At 40.1% G+C, this 22,730-nt stretch overlaps 1 protein-coding gene across 8 annotated transcripts in view; it reads right to left on the bottom strand.

Moving 5' to 3' along the window:
* Nucleotides 1-505: 505 nt before the first annotated feature.
* CPLANE1 (ciliogenesis and planar polarity effector 1) overlaps nt 506-22,730 on the bottom strand; it is a 108,576-nt gene continuing 86,351 nt past the window's right edge. For 6 of the 8 annotated variants that reach the window (XM_027519907.1, XM_027519906.1, XM_027519910.1 and 3 more), the window contains exons 46-53: nt 20,029-20,059; nt 19,389-19,520; nt 16,728-16,893; nt 14,816-14,874; nt 14,002-14,163; nt 12,847-12,974; nt 1,747-1,919; nt 506-1,239 (exon numbers count right to left, since the gene is read on the bottom strand). In XM_027519907.1, coding sequence (XP_027375708.1) covers nt 1,066-1,239; nt 1,747-1,919; nt 12,847-12,974; nt 14,002-14,163; nt 14,816-14,874; nt 16,728-16,893; nt 19,389-19,520; nt 20,029-20,059 — 1,025 coding nt within the window. In that variant the 3' untranslated portion in view covers nt 506-1,065. Of the gene's footprint in view, nt 1,240-1,746; nt 1,920-7,261; nt 7,352-12,846; nt 12,975-14,001; nt 14,164-14,815; nt 14,875-16,727; nt 16,894-19,388; nt 19,521-20,028; nt 20,060-22,730 lie in introns of all 8 variants that reach the window. The other 2 variants (XM_027519913.1, XR_003507146.1) reach the window with 2 other exon arrangements.

Genomic DNA, 22,730 nt, shown 5'->3' with positions numbered 1-22,730 from the left:
TATGTCAGAAATGAAAACTGAGAAAAATGTTTAAATTACAATAACCCCCATTCAATGTTAACATGTGATGCATGGCAATGTTTGAAAGTTTTACAAGTATCTTCATTTCTGGTTTAACAGATGACTGCTGAATTCTCAAACCAGTTTCTGCATTGATGTCTTTTGAGTTGAAGTGTATGAAAAAAGTCTGGCATCACACAGGTAGGTAGTTGGAAAAGAAGGAATATTTAACATTCTTTTTCAGATAATATTCTTTGATACGGCACTAAAAATGGACAAATATGTGAAGGTTTTTAGGTTTTTTCTCATAAAAAATTATTTCCAAGATTGTGACGCTGTTTGGGTGCAGCACCAGAATTACCCAGGTCTCTGCCCCTCGGTTCTCATGAAGTTAACATGCGCCTTCCAGAGTCAGGAGTCACGGTCTCTTTCTTCCCCACCCAAATCATCCATTTCCTTTTCTTCCTCCAAGTCTTTTTCAGCTGAGGACAGAGGACAGGAGATCTGGACGACATGAAATGTGGTTTATTTAGAAGTTCAGAATTGGTGGAAGGTGGTTAGTTCCTTTTTACTCCTAGGTCAAGCCCTATACAATTTTAGGATATGTTTTAAATGGAGTTCATTATAGAGTGTCTCAGGTGAGAGAGTGAACTTCACCTCAATGAAAGAATTTTTTTTTCTATCAGATTTACCCACATAAGGTTGTTTCTCAAAACTCAGGAGATAAAGGAAGATGCAAGATAGATTTTTATTGAAAGTAGCTTAAATATAAGTTTGGCTTGAAAGGTACTGTTTATTTCATCATTTAAAAAATTATACCTAAAGATAATAAGTCAAATGCAAAAACATATCATACGACTATAGTTAACCCTTTTCCTTTGAAGGTAAAATCATTGAGAAATGTTTATTTTCCTTATTAAAATGTCTACTCCAAGTAAGGGTGCCTACAGGTGGTAAATTCACATTGCTTCCTCCATTGCTTCTCTCCCTTAAACCCACAAAGTCTTGCTGAACTTCATCGCTGAGTTGTGGGCCTTCACGTGGAGGCAGAGCGGTGTTTGGGTCTTACAGGTCCAGGGCCCAGCGGACAGAGAGGCTCTTATCCTCCACGCCGGCCACCATGTCTTCCACAGCATCCCAGTCAAGCTTGCTCAGGATGCTGCCTGTGCTCTCGGACAAGCTCTCCGTGCCACCTACCCCCAAAGGAGCCTCTGACTTTTCTTCAGTTGGTGAGGAGTCCTATCAAATTAAGAAAAACAGTGAATTGTGGTCCTGAGGAAAAAAAAATAAATGGCACATGAGCTAAGTTTTCCAAAGGCCCTAGAGCTGCTCATCCACCAAAGAGTGACGGAAATGTGAAGAGAACCAGGGCTGTCGCTGCCCAGCACATCTGGACTGGCGATGGGACCACTTGACACAACGAGATGCTGGCACCAGGCCTGAGGAGTAGACAGCGGACTGTCGCACCTAGAGTACAATATTCTGTTCTTACATTTCTGTTGTGTTTTGTTTGGGTTGTGTTTTTGTTGTTAAAAAGAAAATACGCAGTCAAGGAAAATTCTGAAAGACAAATGCTGGAGTATTCAGCCCAAAGTGTAGATGCTTTGAATCACAACTTCAAACTGACCTAACAACCCTGAAGTATGTCTACATCCCACACACACACAAATAAGTAAATATGCAAAGACAAAATCCTTAAGAATACAAATAATCACCAGGCAAACTGCAACTTGGAGTAATGCATACCTGTAGCAGGGAACTGTGACTCTCGTGGAGAATCGCACGGATGTCTGAAGGTACCAACCATGGGCTCACCACAGTCTCTTCTCTCTCATACTCTATACACACCTCCTTGGTTTGAGGCGCGAGCCCAGCGCTTCTGTGACTTTTTATACAGTGCTGACAGGGAGCATTGGGGCCTTTCCAGGGAAAAGAACAAAGCATACTTTAGGACAGATTCATTGCTAAGTTTGTTCCTTATTGTGACTCTTACTGTCAAATCCAAGGCAGCCAATCTCATCTAATATTGGAATCACAAGGTCTGCTTGGCTTTAGGATTCTAGCAATTCCTGTTCTGTTGGTGTGAGAGAAGGAAACTGAATTCTGGCCAACTTTTTAACTTTTTATTTTACATTGGAGTATGGTTGATTAGGAAAGAAAAGTGAAATCGCTCAGTCATATCTGACTCTTTGTGCACCCATGGACTACCAGGCTCCTCTGTCCATGGGATTTTCCAGACAAGAGTACTGGAATGGGTTGCCATTTCCTTCTCCAGGTTGATTAACAATATTTGAGTAGCAGTTAACAATGTTTGATTAACAATATTGTGTTAGTTTTCAGGTGTATACCAAAGTGATTCAGTTGTACATATACATGTATCTCTCACATCCATACATGACCACTGGAAAAACCATAGCCTTGACTAGACGGACCTTTGTGGGCAAAGTAATGTCTCTGCTTTTTAATATGCTATCTAGGTTGGTCATAACTTTCCTTCCAAGGAGTAAGCATCTTTTAATTTCATGGCTGCAATCACCATCTGCAGTGATTTTGGAGCCCCCCAAAATAAAGTCTGACACTGTTTCCACTGTTTCCCCATCTATTTCCCACGAAGTGATGGGACCAGATGCCATGATCTTTGTTTTCTGAATATTGAGCTTTAAGCCAACTTTTTCACTCTCCTCTTCACTTTCTGCCATAAGGGTGGTGTCATCTGCATAATCTGAGCTATGGCTATGGTTTTTCCAGTAGTCATGTATGGATATGAGAGTCAGACTGTGAAGAAAGCTGAGCACCAAAGAATTGATGCTTTTGACCTGTGGTGCTGTGAAGACTCTTGAGAGTCCCTTGGACTATAAGGAAATCCAACCAGTCCATCCTAAAGGAGACCAGTCCTGGGTGTTCATTGGAAGGACTGATGGGTCAGCAGTGGCCCATTGTGGGGACCAGGGCATTGGCAGCAGCAGTCCTGGGATATGTGTCTTGGCATAAGTCCTCTTGGAGGTCACCATTAGCCCTACCATAAAGCCAGGAGATCAAAAAGATCAAATTGCCAACATCCGCTGGATCAGAAAATCATCTATTTCTGCTTTATTGACTATGACAAAGCCTTTGACTGTGTGGATCACAATACACTGTGGAAAATTCTGAAAGAGATGGGCATACCAGACCACCTGACCTGCCTCTTGAGAAACCTGTATGCAGGTCAGGAAGCAACAGTTAGAAATGGACATGGAACAACAGACTGGCTCCAAATAGGAAAAGGATACTCAAGGCTGTATATTGTCACCCTACTTATTTAACTTATATGCAGAGTACATCATGAGAAATGCTGGGCTGGATGAAGCACAAGCTGCAATCAAGACTGCTGGGAGAAATATCAATAACCTCAGATATGCAGATGACACCACCCGTATGGCAGAAAGTGAAGAAGAACTAAAAAGCCTCTTGATGAAAGTGAAAGAGGAGAGTGAAAAAGTTGGCTTAAAGCTCAACATTCAGAAAACGAAGATCATGGTATCTGTCCCATCACGTCATGGGAAATAGATGGGGAAACAATGCAAACAGTGTCAGATTTTATTTTGGGGGGCTCCAAAATCACTGCAGATGGTGACTGCAGCCATGAAATTAAAAGACGCTTACTCCTTGGAAGGAAAGTTATGACCAACCTAGATAGCATATTGAAAAGCAGAGACTACTTTGCCAACAAAGGTCCATCTAGTCAAGGCTATGGTTTTTCCAGCGGTCATATATGTATGTGAGAGTTGGACTGTGAAGAAAGCTTAGCGCCAAAGAATTGATGCTTTTGAACTGTGGTGCTGGAGAAGACCCTTGAGTCCCTTGGACTGCAAGGAGATCTAACCAGTCCATCCTAAAGGAGACCAGTCCTGGGTGTTCATTGGAGGGACTCATGTTGAAGCTGAAACTCCAATACTTTGGTCACCTCATGCGAAGAGTTGACTCATTGGAAAAGACCCTGATGCTGGGAGGGATTGGGGGCAGGAGGAGAAGGGGACAGCAGAGGATGAGATGGCTGGATGGCATCACCAACTCAATGGACATGAGTCTGGGTAAACTCTGGGAGTTGGTGATGGACAGGGAGACCTGGCGTGCTGTGATTCATGGGGTCGCAAAGAGTCGGATACGACTGAGCGACTGAACTGAACTGAAAGCCAGGAGACTCCAGGATTGGGATGCCTTAGGCCAAACAACTAACCGGGAGGAAGCACAGCCCCACCCATCAGCAGACACTTGGATTGAAATTTTACTGAGCACAGCCCTGCCCACCAGAGCAAGACCCCCATTTTCCCCGCAGCCAGTCCTTCCCATCCAGAAGCTGGCATAGGCCTCTTATCCTCATTCACCAGAGGGCAGACAGAAGAAACAAGAACTATAGCCTCCAAACCAAAAACTACAATCACGGAAAGCTAACCAAAATAAAAAGAAATAGGATTATGTCCCAGATGAAGGAACAAGGTAAATCTCCAGAAAAACAAATAAATTAAGTGCAGCTAGGCAACCTTCCATAAAAAGAATGTAGAATAATGATAGTGAAGATAATCTAGGATATTGGAAAAATAATGGAGAAGATGCAAGAAATGTTTACCAAAGACGTAGAAGAATGAACAGAAATGAACAGTAGACGAGAGGGAATCCATAGCAGAATAACTGAGGCAGAACAACAGGTAAGTGACATGAAAGACAGAATGGTGGAAATTACTGCTGCGAAACAGAATATAGAAAAAAGAATGAAAATAAATGAAGACAGCCTAAGAGACCTCTGGGACAACATTAAACACACCAATATTTGCATTATATGGGTCCCAGAAGGAGAAGAGAGAAAGGACCTGAGAAAATATTTGAAGAGATAATAGCTGAAAACATCTCTAAAAGGAAATAGTCAACCAAGTACAGGAGGCACAAAGTCCCAGGCAGGATAAACTCAAGGAAGAATACACTGAGACATGTAGTAATCAAACTGACAAAAATTAAAAACAAAGATAAAAATGTAAAAGCAAGAAGGGAAATAAAGACAACATACAATGGAAATCCCACAAGATAATCAGCTGATTTCTCAACAGAACCTCTACAAGCTAGAAGGGAATGGCATGATATATTTCAAGTGATGAAAGGGAAGAACTTTTAACCAAGAACACTCTACTCAGCAAGATTCTCGATCAGATTTGATGGGAGAAATCAAAAGCTTTCCATACAAGCAGAAGTTAAGAGAATTCAGCACCATTAAACCAGTTTTACAACAAATGCTAAGGGAAATTCTCTAGGCATGAAAAACCCTTGCATCCCTGGGATAAATCCCACTTGATCATGGTGTATGATCCTTTTAAGGTATTGCTAGTATTTTGTTGAGTATTTTTGCATCTATGTTCATTGGTGATATTGTCCTGTCATTTTCTTTTTTTGTGTGCCATCTTTGTCTGGTTTTGGTATCAGGGTGATGGTGGCTTCACAGAATGAGTTTGGGAGTATTCTTTCCATGGCACTCTTTTGGAATAGTTTCAGAAAGACAGTTTTGTTAACTCTTCTCCAATTGTTTGATACAACTCACCTGTGAAGCCATCTGGTCCTGGACTTGAGTTTGTTGGAAGTTTTAAAATCAGTTTCAATTCAGTACTTGTGATCGGTTTGTTCATATTTTCTATTTCCTGATTTAGTCTTCAGAGATTGTACTTTTCTAAGAATGTGTCCATTTCTTCTAGGTTGTCCATTTTATTGTCATATAGTTGCTTGTAGTAATCTCTTATGATCCTCTGTATTTCTGCAGTGTCCACTGTAACTTCTTTTTCATTTCAAATTTTATTGATTTAAGCCCTCTCCCTTTTTTTCTTGAGTCTGGTTTATCACTTTTGTTTATCTTTTCAAAGAACCAGCTTTTAGTTTCATTGATCTTTTTCAACTGTTTGCTTCATCTCTTTCATTTATTTCTGCTCTGATCTTTATGATTTCTTTCATTCTACTGACTTTGGATTTTGTTTGTTCTTCTGTCTGTAGTTGCTTTAGTTGTAAGGTTCGATTGTTATCTGAAACTTTTCTTATTTCCTGAGGTAGGACTGTATTGCTGGAAACCTCCCTCTTAGAACTGTGTCCCATGGGTTTGGATCACTGTGCCTTCACTGCCGTTTTTCTCTATGCCTTGGTTTCTTTAGTGACTCATTGGCTGTTTAGTAGCATACTGTTTAGCTTCCACATATTGGTGTTTTTTCCAGTTTTTTTTTCCTTGTAGTTGATTTCTAATCTCATAGTGTTGTGGTCAGAAAAGATGCTTGATATAATTTCAATTTTCTTAAATTTACGAAGGCTTGCTTTGTAGCCCAGCATGTGATCAATCCTGGAGAATATTCCATGTGCACGTGAGAAGAATGTATATTCTGCTGCTTTTGGATGGGATGCTCTGTAAATATTAGTTAAGTCCATCTGGTCTATGTGTCATTTAAGAACTGTGAGTCTTCATTGATTTTCTGTCTGGATGATCTATCCACTGATGAAAGTGGGGTGTTAGAATCCCCTACTATTATTGTGTTATTGTCAATTTCTCCTGTTATGGCTGCTAGTATTTGCCTTATATATTGAGGTGCTCCTATGTTTGCAATTGTTATATCTTATCTTGGATTATTATGTAGTGTTCTTCTCTCTTGTAATATTCTTTAAAGTTTGTCTGATATGTTAGGGTTAGGGTTCTATTTTGTCTGATATGAGTATTTCTACTCCACCTTTCTTTTGATTTCCATTTACAAGGAATATCTTTTTCCATCCCCTTACTTTCAGTCTGTAGCTGTTCTTTCTACTGTTCTAAGGGTATGTGAGGAGGCCACTTCTCTGCATTAGTTTGCTCAGCTTAAGATGGGGATAAGAGTTGCCCTACCAACCTGGCATTAACAACCTGAGAGTTAAAAGGAGGATGAATGTGAAACTGTGTTTTAAATTGTGAAAAGTAACAGCAGTTGAGGGATGGGCTGGAGGAGATGTCAGGAATTGAGATAATGAGTTATAATTTCCTTCTCTCTAGCTGATCAGACGAGAGCTAATTTGGCCATACTTATGGGTCTATGTGCTCTATGGCTATGTGAGCACAGCACCTTCCTGACTACTTGTTTTTATGTTGAGCAGTACGCTTATTAAGCCCATTACCACCATCCAGCCACACTCTTCATACTAAAATCTGTATTTGACATTTCTAAGAGTGATTTATGATTTAAAAATTTTTAGTATTAAGCCTCAGAACTTTCTATCCTTTATCCCATACCTTTTCGGATGATAACTGGAGATTGTACAACCTTTCTAACCACCATTTTGGCTGCACCAGCTTTTCTCTGTGTGGTAAAAGTAGCAGTTTCTACAAAGACAGGAAAACTCCTTCAACTTTCCGTATGTATGTGTAATTTTTCATCTTTCAAGTTGTAAATTCACTGAGGACAGAAATATGATTAGTAGAGGCCCAATGGCTCAGCAGTAAAAAGTCCACCTGCAATGCAGAAGACATGGGTTCAACCCCTAGATAGGGAAGATGCTCTGAAGGAGGGCATGGCAATCCACTCCAGTATTCTTGCCTGAAAAATCTCATGAATCTCATGGATAGAGGAGCCTGGTAGGCTACAGCTCATGGGGTTGAAAAGAGGTGGACATGACTTAAGCAACTGAGCACAGTAAAAGATGGCTGATTTGAACCAAGAAAGCAAAACAAGAGTGTAGCTGAAGGAAGGGAAAGTCTACTTTGAGGCTTGGTATCTCTATAGGACAACCATAGCCCTTTCTCATCTGGCACATGTGCCTCAACAACATCTCTGGCAACTGGAAAATCCAGGCATATAAGCCTATTCCCAGTGGAATACCTAGGCAAAATGCGAAGAGAAGGATCAATTAAGGGTTCTTAAATTCCAGGATTGGTAGCATCCATTTACTGTATATGTTATTGAAAATACTTTACTTGTAATCCTCAACAACTCTATGAGGTAGATTTTTAAAAACATATCTGATGACACAAAGTAAGCAAGGGAGCTGGGCTATGAACCTGGATAATTTCAAAGGCTAGACCCTATTATTTATGCCTATAATGCCTCTCAGATACTTATATAGTCTCTATATATTATTTTTGATAGAATTAACCATAAAACAAGGGGAAGAAAAGACGCTTACCTTTAACAGTTTGTACACAGGGCTGAATAAAATAGCCAAAAAAACCACTGTATACTGCTTTATAAAAGACAGATAGCAACATATATAGTCAAACCCACAAGTATTTTTAGGAAAATTTCTTTTACAGAAGAACTTCAGGGAATCGTTAAATCTTGATGGATCCAAACTTCTCATCTGTACAATGACTAAACTTGCCTCAGTGGGGTCAAGTTGACTGTTACACTGACTGGGTTTCTCCATTGCCTCTGAATGCTGCCAGGGGAACGGCTGGTTCTGGGTGTGGCAGAGGCAGTCAGGAAGGTCATTGTGTTCACAGTCCCTCAAGCTGCCTCTACGACCTTACCTTTAGAGATCTAGGGAAGCTAAGTGACAGGCCCTCGGATAACAGCTAGTCATATACTGTTCTATGATTACTGTGTAAGTACTATAATATCTACCCATTAATATACTTGAACAATAATTAGTTTATAAATAGCTATTTTTAGGCAAAAAACTAGATAGTTTTTTCCCCCATTTATCTAATTATTCAATTATGCTAAAGCTTTTGACTGTATGGATCAAACTGTGGAAAATTCTTCAAGAGATGGGAATACCAGACCACCTTACCTGCATCCTGAGAAACCTGCATGCAGGTCAAGAAGCAACAGTTAGAACTGGACATGGAACAATGGACTGGTTCCAAATTGGGAAAGGAATACATCAAGGCTGTATATTGTCACCCTGCTTATTTAACTTCTATGAAGAGTACATCATGCAAAATGCTGGGGTGGATGAAGCAGAAGCTGGAATCGAGATTTCCCGAAGTATCTGTAACCTCAGATATGCAGATGATACAATACCAGTGGCAGAAAGGGAAAGAAACTAGAGAGTCTCTTGATGAGGGTAAAAGAGCAGAGGGAAAAAGTTGGCTTAAACTCAATATCCAAAAAATGAAGATCATGGCATCCAGTCCCATCACTTCATTGCGGATAGATGGATAAAAAGTGGAAACGGTGACAGATTTTATTTTCTTGGGTTCCCAAATCACTGCAGACGGTGACTGCAGTCGTGAAAATAAAGGATGCTTGCTCCTTGTAAGGAAAACTATGACAAACCTAGACAGCATATTAAAAAGCAAAGACATCACTTTGCTGATAAAGGTCCATAGAGTCAAAGCTATGGTTTTTCCAGTAATCATGTATGGATGTAAGAGATCATAAAGAAGACTGAGCACCAAAGAATTGATGCTTTTGAACTGTGGTGCTGGAGAAGACTCTTGAGAGTCCCTTGGACACCAAGGAGATCAAACCCGTCAATCCTAAAGAAAATCAACCTTGAATATTCATTGGAAAGACTGATGCTAAAGCTCCAATAAGGTAGCTACCTTATTTGAAGAGATGACTCACTGGAAAACACCCTGATGCTGGGAAAGACCGAGGGCAGGAGGAGAAGGGGGTGCCTGAGGATGAGATGGTGAGATGGTATCATCGACAAAATGGACATGAGTTTGAGCAAACTCCAGGAGATAGTGAAGGACAGGGAAGCCTGGCGTGTAGCAGTCCATGGGTTTGCAAAGAGTAGGACATGACTTAGCTACTGAATACCACCACCACCACAAGATGAAGAGAGTCTTGCTACCCTCAAAACATTTAGTCTATAATGGGACAAAACCAACTTTATACATGACTACGACATAAGGCCCGTTGCAGTAGTGCCTCAGAAGGGGCAGAAATACTGGATTGAGGATTCAGAGAACAAATAAAAAAACCTGATTTGTTACCAGTGCTACTGTGCTACTGAGCTCAGTTGCTCAGTCATATCCAATTCTTTGTGACCACAGAGACTACAGCCCACCAGGCTCCTCTGTCCATGGGATCATCCCAGCAAGAATACTGGAGTGGGTTGCCATTTCCTCCTTCAGGGGATCTTCCCGATCCAGGGATCAAACCCACACCTCCTGCACTGGCAGGCAGGTTCTTTCCCACGGAGCCACCTTTGGGAGGTCCCCCCCAATGCTACTACTATTTGTCTCTACTGTTCACACCACTGTGCAAGTTAAGTATTAGCCAATTTAAAAATGAAAATAGATGTTAAAATCATTACATCAGGTTAGAACAGCTAAATAACTGAAATTAGGGATGTCTTCCAAGACACTGGAAGGGTATCATTACGGTAATAAGGGGAAATTTGAGTGCTGGAATGGGAGCACACAGCATGTGTTTGGAAAACAAGCCTGCAAGTGTCGTGGGTTATCTGGATGTTATGGAGGAAGGAGGCTAAGGAAACCGATGGGGAAGACACCTTGCAGGCTAGGGAGAGGGTCTGGACTTATCTGCACAGGCTGGGGGTTACTGAGGACTTCTGTGCGCCTCAGCAGCAGGAACACCTCCTCAAGCATAGCTCAGCAAGAGGGAGCACGTAATGGGTCCAAAGGGGGCCGAGGTCTCAGCCCAGTCAAGTGCAACGTAACAATACAAGCCTAACACTGGACAGGTCCAAGAAAAAAGACGTATTTCCACATAATCCAAGACTTTTCCATATGACGTTAAGAAACCATGATTCAAGTTTAAAATCCTCTCCAATTTTGGATATTTAATTTTTGTAAATTTATAAGGTATAAAATTTTTTTAAAAAGTTTTTAAAGGTTACTATTTTGAAATTCTAGTTTTAAAAAGAACAGTTTTCTTATTGTAATCTGTCAACCAAAATCAAGAGTTAACAAAATTATAAAATTTTATCTAAAGGATTGTGATTTATGGAAACTCCAATTTTCTCAACTGAGGCAGCATACTAAAGGTCACGTTTTAGATGTGGCCCTGACTGGGTTTGAATACAGACTCTACCACTTCCTAGATATCTGATCTTGGGGAGTTATTTCAACTTTCTCTGCCTTAGCTTTCTGATGCTTAAAATGGGAACACAGTACTACCTTTCTAACAGAGTTGTAGAGAAATAAAAATAAATGGGAGAAAATAATAGCAAATGAAGCAACTGACAAACAACTAATCTCAAAAATATACAAGCAACTCCTCCAGCTCAACTCCAGAAAAATAAATGACCCAATCAAAAAATGGGCCAAAGATCTAAATAGACATTTCTCCAAAGAAGACATACAGATGGCTAACAAACACATGAAAAGATGCTCAACATCACTCATTATCAGAGAAATGCAAATCAAAACCACTATGAGATACCATTTCACACCAGTCAGAATGGCTGCGATCCAAAAGTCTACAAATAATAAATGCTGGAGAGGGTGTGGAGAAAAGGGAACCCTCTTACACTGTTGGTGGGAATGCAAACTAGTACAGCCACTATGGAGAACAGTGTGGAGATTCCTTAAAAAACTGGAAATAGAACTGCCTTATGATCCAGCAATCCCACTGCTGGGCATACACACTGAGGAAACCAGAAGGGAAAGAGACACGTGTACCCCAATGTTCATCGCAGTACTGTTTATAATAGCCAGGACATGGAAGCAACCTAGATGCCCATCAGCAGATGAATGGATAAGAAAGCTGTGGTACATATACACAATGGAGTATTACTCAGCCATTAAAAAGAATACATTTGAATCAGTTCTAATGAGGTGGATGAAACTGGAGCCTATTATACAGAGTGAAGTAAGCCAGAAGGAAAAACACCAATACAGTATACTAACGCATATATATGGAATTTAGAAAGATGGTAACGATAACCCTGTATACGAGACAGCAAAAGAGACACTGATGTATAGAACAGGCTTATGGACTCTGTGGGAGAGGGAGAGGGTGGCAAGATTTGGGAGAATGGCATTGAAACATGTGAAATGTCATGTATGAAACGAGATGCCAGTCCAGGTTCAATGCACGATGCTGGATGCTTGGGACTGGTGCACTGGGACGACCCAGAGGGATGGTATGGGGAGGGAGGAGGGAGGAGGGTTCAGGATGGATTTTCAAAAAATTACCAAAAAAAAAAAAAAAGTTTTATTAAAGTATAACAGAGTTGTAATTCTAATAATTAAATAGAACCTGGCTCACTAGTTATTATTATACAGTCTTAGCTGTACATATTTATACTACATGTTAGCTATGATTATACATTTTTAAACAAATAAATATGTTTTACTTTAGTAACAAAAACCCAAATATGGCAAAATTAATTAAAGGATGGCTAGTCCAGGCCAGGACACTGGAGTGGGTACTCTTTCCCTTCTCCAGGGGATCTTACCAACCCAGGGATCGAACCCAGGTCTCCTGCATTGCAGGCAGATTCTTTACCAGCTGAGCTACCAGGGAAGCCCACCAATAAGTAAATAACAGATGTTATATGTTTAAATATGGAAAAGAATATTCAAAAATGGTAAAAACATTATTTCCATCTGAGCCTCTTCTATTCCTCCTCTTTGATATATCCATCCTGTAATCTATTAGAAGTTTATTGTAAAAATGCCTACATCTTTAACCAGACACATCAAAGAAACTGATTCCCAAATAAGTCATATCACACAGAATTAAAGGCCATTAGTTTATGTAGATTCCTAGGGTCTTCTCATTTCAAAGTAATAGAACAAAATTCCAGTACAGCTAAATCTTCATCAGTCTCTTGCATTCTGTTGAAATGGGAACTGCTTTTAACTGAGATTTAAAACTTTTCACTAATGAAAACACAACTCTGGAACCAAGAAAGAATAGGTCCAAATTACACAAGATAAAAGAAAGCTCTCAATCTTACCACGTGGCCAAGGTGAGCCTTGAGATTGCCCAAAAGGTCTCCCCTTTTGGGTATAACTTGGTTTGGTGGATGTATGTCTGACTTTTCCAGGTCTGTATATTGGAAAATTGTGACCATGTCGATTCTCTCTGAAGTAGAAATCACATAATTATATTCTAGACTCTTCTATCAGTGATATATTTCAAAAATCCAAATTTCAGCTCAGATTAATACATTCATTTGACTTGGCTTATTCTGCACCTCAGTGGTCATTTAGTGTATAGTAACTTATACCTCAAAGTTTACTCATTTTTTTCCCAAAGAAATTGGTTTTTATTATCTCTCTAATCATTTCAAAAGCTGTATACATTTGCCAGTTATTTATGTATTAAATAGTGTGCATTATTCTAAGAAATATTCAAAGAGAATCTCTGCTATTTTGATTACACCTCAAATTACACACAAGTAATATGATTACATCTAGGTTTGCGTTGGGTAGCATTTCCTCTAGGTTCTTAAGTTACGAGATCATGTTTACAAACCTAATCAGTTATTTTGTCAAAGGTGGTAATTTTTAACAACATTAAACTGCTAATTCATTTCCTCCTTATGTGTCACTAACAAATTTTGTGTTTGTGTGCCATATGAGAAACTTTACTCTTGGGTGCTTTTCTTTAGCATCCATGTTTAATTAATCCTTGCCTACTGAACTCATATCCAAACTGAGTGCAGGTCATTAATTTAAGAAACATGACAGTATCTACAACTGAATCGGCAATAACTCGGAGGGGACAGCAGAAGAAGCAGTAAGCTGATGAGGACCATCGTTTTCCTACAAGAGTGGAACCAACTGGAGAAACAGGGAGAGCAGCTAGGAGGCAAATTACAGAAGGAATGTCACAAAAACTACAGAAAGGAAGAAAACAGGATTGAATGGATATAAAGACTGTATTAGGCACTCAGAAGTGCTTTGCTATGTCTTAATTAGATATTTAATGCCATTTTCGTCCTTTTCCTTGGTGATTCTATAAACTGATGAAAACTAACGATGGCACTGTTCCCCTTCACTTTATCACCACATTTCAGAGCGAACACATGGAACCCGAGTCACATCGGCGCTCCACACTATCACGCCTGGCGTTATCTTGCCAAGTGACACGCCAGACCTCGTCTTACCCTCTTGGAGAAGGAGAGAGTTGCCTTCTGGGAATGTGGGCTTTTCTGTTAGGCAATGGTTTCTGAGCAGCTGCTGGAAGTTGTACTGATTCAGATAACAGTTCATTCATCAGAGTGTATGCTTGTGAGATTCGACGACTATAATGGTCTGAGAGTAGCAATCTTTAAAATAAAAAATTAAATAACATTTAGTAAGAGAGTCCCTTTCACTTCATATTTCTAGAGGGAACACGGTGTTTGAAGACCACCTAGTACTGATTTTCTTCAATGCAGTTCAATGCAAATTCAAATGTCAGATTTCTGAAAATTAGGAGGTATTATTAAAGGCACCTGTAGGCTGCAATCCTTGGGGTCGCTAAGAGTCAGACACGACTGAGCGACTTCACTTTCACCTTTCACTTTCATGCATTGGAGAAGGATATGGCAACCCACTCCGGTGTTCTTGCCTGGAGAATCCCAGGGACGGGGGAGATTCTGGGGGGATGCCGTCTATGGGGTCGCACAGAGTTGGACACGACTGAAGCGACTTAGCAGAGGCAGCAGTGGGGTGCTTAAAAAACACACACACGTATTTGGATTGGGAGAGGGAGAGGGATTTCAGAAATAAGTTATAAAAATTGAATGGAATAAACAACATTTGAAAGCAAATTCCTAAAAAGGATAGTGGAATCTAATTATTTTCCCTGCAGTTATCTCCCATACTTTTCTATTTATCAACAAAAAGGGACTACTGTGAAAACTAGAGTGCCTAAGGCATTACCTATGGTCTCGAGTGAGTGAGGGAGAATGATCAGGGTGTAACTACCAAACTCACCTGTCTTTTTCATGCTTCATCTTTTGTCTCAGCCTGATTTCCCTTGAAGTCATGTAAAACTGCACAAGAAATAACCAGTTAGTTCATTACCATTCAGTTCAAATAATTAAACCATTACAATCCACGGAAAACATGAAAATTCTACTAATAAATTTTAATAGGAAGCTAAAATATAATTTTGCTATTTAGGAACAGTATAAAACATTGTCATATTTGATGAATCTTGCCTACTCCAGCCCAAAACATGAAAATGTTAAAGCATCATGTAATTAAAATAAAATCCAATTTAATAAATAGAGTACAAAGTCTATTTTAGCAGCTAAATTCATATATTTTCTCAAAAGGAGAGATCCTTATCAGCTGCAACTTAAAATGGAGAACAGGCACATTTCAGGATGGAGACACCTATACTTGGTACTCTGTCTTGTGATTAATCTCACCAAGAGCTTGGTTGATAAAAGCAGAAATGAGTGAGGCATTCAAAACCATCATTTTAATGTTTTAAAATGTTTGCCAGAAACCTACTACAGTAGGTTTATTGTGACTTGTAAAGTCTTCAAAATGCACGCGACACAAGATAAACTGGCCAACATCAGCTATAAATATGTCTTATTCCGAAATACTGAGTTACTGTTGAATTACTAATGAGGGTAAGTCCTTTCACAGGGATGACTGTATATAAAAACATACACAGAGAAGTGAATTCACTTTCTCAAGGTCCTACATAGTAGTCAATAATAAACGCAATGTTATATTGATTTCTAATAAAAATGTAAATTTTAAATTACATTAATCCCTCACTAGTTCCATATCTTTACCCAAATAGAAACTAAAAATTTACCTGCAATACTGAAGGAGATGTCACAAAGTCTAAGAACAAAACAGTCCCAACACCCTCAGAGTTAATTTATTCTAAATTTGGATATAATTCTAACCATCTGGGGTATCTGTTTGGCTGATGGGAGGGTGATATGGGAACTCACCCTCCATGGGGTGGAAGAATACACATATACACACGCACTGTAAGATTCTGGTCTTCAAGCTCTGAAGGTCATTATCATGTCTCCAGAGCTATCAACAAAATGTTGTCTAGTGTTAGCATGCCTTCTCCAGACACAGGTAAATAAATGACATTAAGTAATAGTTCACCTACTTTTGCACATTTGGTGCTTAAATGTGATAATCTTTCTTGGAAGATTCACTTATTTTATAAAATGTGTTTCCCTAATGATGGTGAAAAAAATAAAGTATCATATTTATTTCAGATTACAAAGTAAAAGATACACTATAATCCAAATGTAATGTAAATGTGACTTTCATAGTTATATAATCATCCAAGTAATACTGCCTTATTTCATCTTCTGAAGCAGAACACTTCTGACCTAGCCATGGTGATATCCATAGTCAGGACTCGGTAAACAAAAGCTGACAGTTTAAAGGAAAGCTTTACACACACAGAAGTGCCACTGCTCTGTTGGCACACGACTGGACCATACTTTAAAAAGGTTTTCTTGTAGACAACTTACAGAGAGAAAACTGATTTTTAAAACGCCTTTACTACATACATAATCAAGTTGTTCGACTGCAACTGACTTTCATTGAAAATTAAGGGAGTGACTTCAGTTGGTCGCCCAATCCCTTGATCTCTTCATTCAATGGTTAAAATGTTAGAGCCATGATTAGCCTCATGGAGAAAAAATATTTAAGACAGTTTAATCAAACATGGTTTATAGTCCCTTGCTACATTTTGTTAAGGTAATTTCTTAATTTTCCCTGACTTAAGTAAAATGCTGACTTTTCTATCAAATAATAAATGATTCTGAATTATGTTCATCCTTCTCTTGAATACCTGCCAGGAAAAAGTTATGCATATTCTGTGATAATTCCATTACCCTTGATACTGCAGACTTACTGGGTTATTCCTGGGGCAGAAAGGATCGTGTTCTTGCCCTCTCTTCTCTGCCAGCTGATTTAAGTACTCTGCCATTCTTTCTTTTCGTTTTCTTTTCATCCAGACTTGAATCTCTCTTCTCTCCTTCTCAGTTCTTTGTGGACGTCTACCAGAGGGATGCTGCATCCTGAGAAATTTAACCAGCAGTGCATCACTTGATTTTAAATTTGTTATGGAGATAGTACACGTACCCCAGTGTTCACTGCAGCACTATTTACAACTGCCAGGACATGGAAGCAACTTGAATGTCCACTGATAGATGAATGGATAAAGAAGATGTGGTACATACATACAATGGGATATTGCTGCTGCTGCTACTGCTGCTAAGTCGCTTCAGTCGTGTCCGACTGTGCGACCCTTAGAGGGCAGCCCACCAGGCTCCCCCGTCCCTGGGATTCTCCAGGCAAGAACACTGGAGTGGGTTGCCATTTCCTTCTCCAATGCATGAAAGTGAAAAGTGAAAGTGAAGTCGCTCAGTTGTGTCCGACTCTTAGCGACCCCATAGACTGCAGCCTACTAGGCTCCTCCATCCATGGGATTTTTCAGGCAAGAGTACTGGAGTGGGGTGCCATTGCCTTCTCCACCATGGGATATTACTCAGTCAGATATAAAGGAATTGAGTCAGTTGTAGTGATGTGAATGGATCCAGAGCCTTGTCATACAGAGTAAGTCAGAAAGTGAGAAACAAATATTGTATATTAATGAATATATGTGAAGTCTAGAAAAATGGTGCTGATGAACATATTTGCAGGTCAGGAACAGAGGTACCAATGTGGGGAATGGACCTGTGGACACAGCTGGGGAAGGAGAGATTAAGATGAATTGCGAAAGCAGCACTGATGGATACACACCACCATGAGTATGTCGGACAGCTGGTGGGAGACTGCTGTACAGCACAGGGAGCTCAGCTCAGTGCCCTGGGATGACCCAGAGGGGTGGAATCGGGGTTGGTGGGGGGGCAGGGGTGGGAGAGAGGCTCCAGAGAGAGGGAATACATGCATACATATGGGCTTCCCTGGTGGCTCAGACAGTAAAGAATCTGTCTGCAATGCAGGAAACCTGGGTTCAGTCCTTGGGTTGGGAAGATCCCCTGGAGGAGGGCATGACATCCCACTCCAGTATTCTTTTGGGTTTTCCTGGTGGCTCAGATGGTAAAGAATCCACCTGCAATGTGGGAGACCTGGGTTGGATCTCTGGATTGGGAAGATCCCCTGGAGAAGGGAATGGCTACCCACTCCAGTCATATGCTTTGATGTCTAGTCAATTTGCTCCAACCTGTCTCCTGAAATCCACTGACAAAAATCTCAGGTCACCAAGAGCCTCTTCAGTCTTCCTCCTACTGGACTTCTCTATAGTATCTGGTACAACTGGCTTCTCCTTTCTGCTTTAAACTCTCTCTTACCTGGGTCTTTTTCTCACTCTCAAAACACAACACAGCCTCTTATACTGGGCATCCTTCTCTGCTCACCACCAATATGAATGTTTCTAAAGGTTCTGGACTTCTTCATCGATCTATTCCTGGACCATCTCAATCACTCCCAAAACTTACTACACAGAGATGACCTCTAAACTGCAGCCCTCCTGGACCCGGATCTGGCCTCAGGTTCCTGCTCAGGCTGTACTTCCCAGGGTCCAACCTGAGCTAATGAGGAGCATGGCAGGGATGCTGTGGCTGGCCCTGACCTATAAGAGACAGGACTCCTCTGAAGTTGACTCTGGCTTGATGTCTCACCACTGACCCAGCTGAAGCTTTCCTAGAACCACACTGTACTCTGGACTTAACTGACTCAGCCTTCTCTCCTCCACAGGGAGGGGCCAGACTTGCACTGTGGTCTGATGCCTCACTTCTGATCTTCTTCCTCTCAGGAGTTTTCTCGATACAGCTTTTGTACATCTAATCCCATCCTGGCTTCTACACAAACAGCACTAACAGTGGCCCAAGAAACAAGGTGGTGTGAGACAGCGGTTCAGGGCCGACTCAAACACACAGCGTGGGAAGAAGACACCATCCTAACGTGAAGACGGGTTATGGACAGAGACAGTGTGGTTTCACACTAGACACCTGCTTTTCTTCTGGGAGTCTGGACTCTTGGGATGCTCCAGGCAGAGAGTACCCTATCCAACCAACCCCCAATGAATCAATGAGCCAAAAGGTGTATGTATCCCAAGGAAGCATCAATAGAAGAGGCAGCCTTTATTCTATCAAAAACCAGTTCATGGCCCAGGAAAGGCAACAAGGAAAAACATTTTAACATAATGTTCCAAGAAAAGCTATTTAAAATGTATTCTAAATGTTCATGTCTAGGGTAAAGTACTATGAACTAAATTATTAATTACTTTAAGAAGAAACAGGATTATATTTATGTTGTACTCAGAGCGATGAGACCTTCAGAAAACTCAGGATACAGACGTGCTGTATTAGTTACAGAAGCCAGTCTATGATTGTTGGAGGAAGGGGAGGAATGACATATAAACATCACAAAATCTATTCACAGAGAAAAAAAATCTATGTAAGCTTTGAATCTGTTTTCTAAAAAATCACCAAAAATGGTCATTTTTTTTTTAATACTCTTAAACCATAATCATTTAAAACAGGTTAAAAATGAATTATTCAATGATTACCTGGAGATGCTCCTAGCCTGTTGCTCTGTTAGGCCGAGCTCTTCACTGGAAACTCCATCTTTTGTTATAAGGTCATTGATAACGTCTGCAATATCAGTCAGTTCACTCATCTTGAGTGGATCTACCGAAGCACTTCATTCCCAAATGCAATATGAGAAATACAAATCAGTACCCACAACTTACTTATATTAAGCAAAAATAAGCATTTAAAACTACGCTCTCCAAGAGCATAAATGAACACAAAAAATGATAAGCATATAACTAATTTCATTCTATTGCTTTAATCTCATTAATCCTCAGTGGAAAAGCATAATCATCAGTAATTGACAACTTCATATGTACTCTCAAAGGAGCAAACGTAAGGCCTAGAAGACAGCTTCTAATCTGTCCTGCCTATTGCAATTTAATACATATGCAGTAGAAGAAAATGCAGCAGATACTCTACCTACCTACTCTAAAACAGTGAGATACAACATAACAATCATCAGTTTCTTAAAAGATCCCATTCCCAATGGGAATTACATTCCTTTAATCCACAAAAAATATTTAGTGTAAAGTTTACATACATATGAACAACAAAATTTCCAGAACATATGATTTGTACCTAACTGCAAGTAAAACTATGAATTAAGATAGTTACCTTTCAAATAATTCATCACTGTTGTTCACACCTTAAAAAAAAAGAAACATTACTATGAATTAAAATTTCAGGTCAGTTATTTTTTTCTGTTTTAAATTATTAGCCTGATCTAGAAATTATATGTCCACAAACTGAAATATTTTTAAACCTCCATTTGGTGGTGAATAGTGTCCACATTTTAAGATTACTTGTCTATCCAGAGCACTCTGAACAATACATGTTAGGAGGTATAATCTACTTTGCTTCATACACGGTTTAGAATACTGGAGTGTGATTTACTTTTTAAAAAGAAAAGAAAACAAAAAAACTTTTGATGATCTGAAGTGAATACTGTGTAGAAAACATCTAATTTAATCCCAAAAGCCTTTACATGGAAGAACATGACTCAAAGGATGATTTTTAAACCTTGTCCAGTATTAATAACATGTCTTTAGAGCAAAACATAGCCTTTTCAGCTTTCTGTGTTTAACCCTCAAAGAGAACTGAGTTAACAGAGAGAAAAGTGTCCTGACATCTCTTCTCAAAAACATTTCCTTAAGATTTTCTGATACTAAGATAAACCCACCTTGCCTCTATGACTGAGACATCCCCATGTTTTTAATATCAAATAATTTTGCTTTCTTAAGCACAGTTTTTGTTTTTTAATCCTCACATCAAGAATTTCACATTATCTTTGGTCTCTGAGTCTGGTCATTTGTGAGTTCTTCAATAATGGTGTAAGTACAGACTTGTTTATATAGTTGCTAAGTCATGTCTGACCCCAAGAACTGTAACCCCCCTCCCAGGCTCCTCTGTCCATGGGATTTCCCAGGCAAGAATACTGGAGTGGGTGCCATTTCCTTCTCCTGGGACTCTTCCTGACCAGGGATCGAGCCTGCATCTACTGTAGCGGCAGGCCGACTCTCTAGCCCGCGACACCAGGGAAGCCCTAAGTGTAGACTAATCAGATATAAAAGATCTAAGAAATGAACGATTTTGATAAAATGATTCTTTTTATCAAAAGGCAGAAAAGTGTTATAGTCAAATAACTTTTAAAAGTAGTTACGCAGGAAGATTCTATCCTTCATTTTCAAACCACCTTTGGATTTCTTCTATGGGATGGCCTTTATAATTTACTAACACACGCAACAGATGAGCTTCATTCCTTGATGGTCACAGTTCCTTTTTGAAAAAATGCCAAACAGTGCACTCAGCCTGATCATCGACTTCACTTATTAGGAATACCGATAGGTCTTAAAGTGCTCAAAAAAACTCAGTCTTCTTTCTTAACTTTCTGGTGGCCTGTGAAACTGTCAGGGATTCACTGTTTCTTGAAAGTCCCTTCACCAGAGGCTGCTCATCCGCTTCCCTCACTGGGTGGGGTGGGCTCCTCCTGCTCTCTGATGGATGACATTTCTCAGGCTGGTCCTAAGCATTTCCCCATTTTCCATCAATATTAACTATATAATTAGGGAAAAGGCTCTTCTGTTTTTTAGCCTAAACCTCTCAGCAAGCTCTAATTGCTTATCAAAAGCTAGGTCCTAAATATGATATGAATATTGCCTGAAATGCTACATCTGGTTGAAGGTGCTCTAAGAGTTTGACATTAAGACCTGGTGATATCCTTGCTCTTAGTCTGACAATGCTAACCAGCCATTTGCGTTCTCCTTCTCCACCCATGCCATCCACTTAGTCAGTGAGTATCAGTTCAGTTCAGTCGCTCAGTCATTTCCGACTCTTGCGACGCCGTGAACCGCAGCATGCCAGGCTCCTAGTCCATCACCAACTCCCAGACTTTACCCAAACTCATGTCCATAGAGTCAGTGATGCCATCCAGCCATCTCATCCTCTGTTGTCCCCTTCTCCTCCTGCCCTCAATCTTTCCCAGCATCAGGGTCTTTTCCAATGAGTCAGCTCTTCACATCAGGTGGACAAAGTATTGGAGTTTCAACTTCAACATCAGTCCTTCCAATGAACACCCAGGACTGATCTCCTTTAGGATGGACTGATTGGATTTCCTTGCAGTCCAAGGGACTCTCAAGAGTCTTCTCCAACACCACAGTTCAAAAGCATCAATTCTTCAGTGCTCAGCTTTCTTTATAGTCCAATGCTCACATCCATACATGACCACTGGAAAAACCATAACCTTGACTAGATGGACCTTTGTTGGCAAAGTAATGTCTCTGCTTTCTAATATGCTGTCTAGGTTGGTCATAACTTTCCTTCCAAGCAGTAAGGGTCTTTTAATCTCATGACTACAATCACCATCTCCAGTGATTTTGGAGAAAATAAAGTCTGCCACTGTTTCCACTGTTTCCCCATCTATTCGCCATGAAGTGATGGGACCGGATGCCATGATCTTAGTTTTCTGAATGTTGAGCTTTAAGCCATCAGCTGCCTGTTCAGAATGTCTCATTTCTTCTCCTTTCCCACAACACTGCCCAGACCCTCATCACTGCCCAGGTCACATTAATTTAAAAGTTCACTAACTGACCTAGACCTCCATCCTAGTGTTCTTCCAAACCTCTCCTGCTCAAAATTTGTCAGTGATTCCCAAGTACCAAATGTAGTTTAAACTTCTCAGATACAATCAGAATCCACTAAGGCCTCTTTAACTACATTTCTCAATTCTCCCTTCCATAAGAGGAAAGAGGAAAGATACTGGTGAGCAAGAACCTATAGGAATCAAACAGATTCTCAGCTAAATGCTTTATATACAGTAA

Source organism: Bos indicus x Bos taurus, chromosome 20, assembly GCF_003369695.1.
Source record: "Bos indicus x Bos taurus breed Angus x Brahman F1 hybrid chromosome 20, Bos_hybrid_MaternalHap_v2.0, whole genome shotgun sequence".
Classification (NCBI taxonomy): domain Eukaryota; kingdom Metazoa; phylum Chordata; class Mammalia; order Artiodactyla; family Bovidae; genus Bos; species Bos indicus x Bos taurus.
Note: the sequence above shows the minus strand (reverse complement) of the source record. Positions and strands in the feature narration are given on the sequence as shown.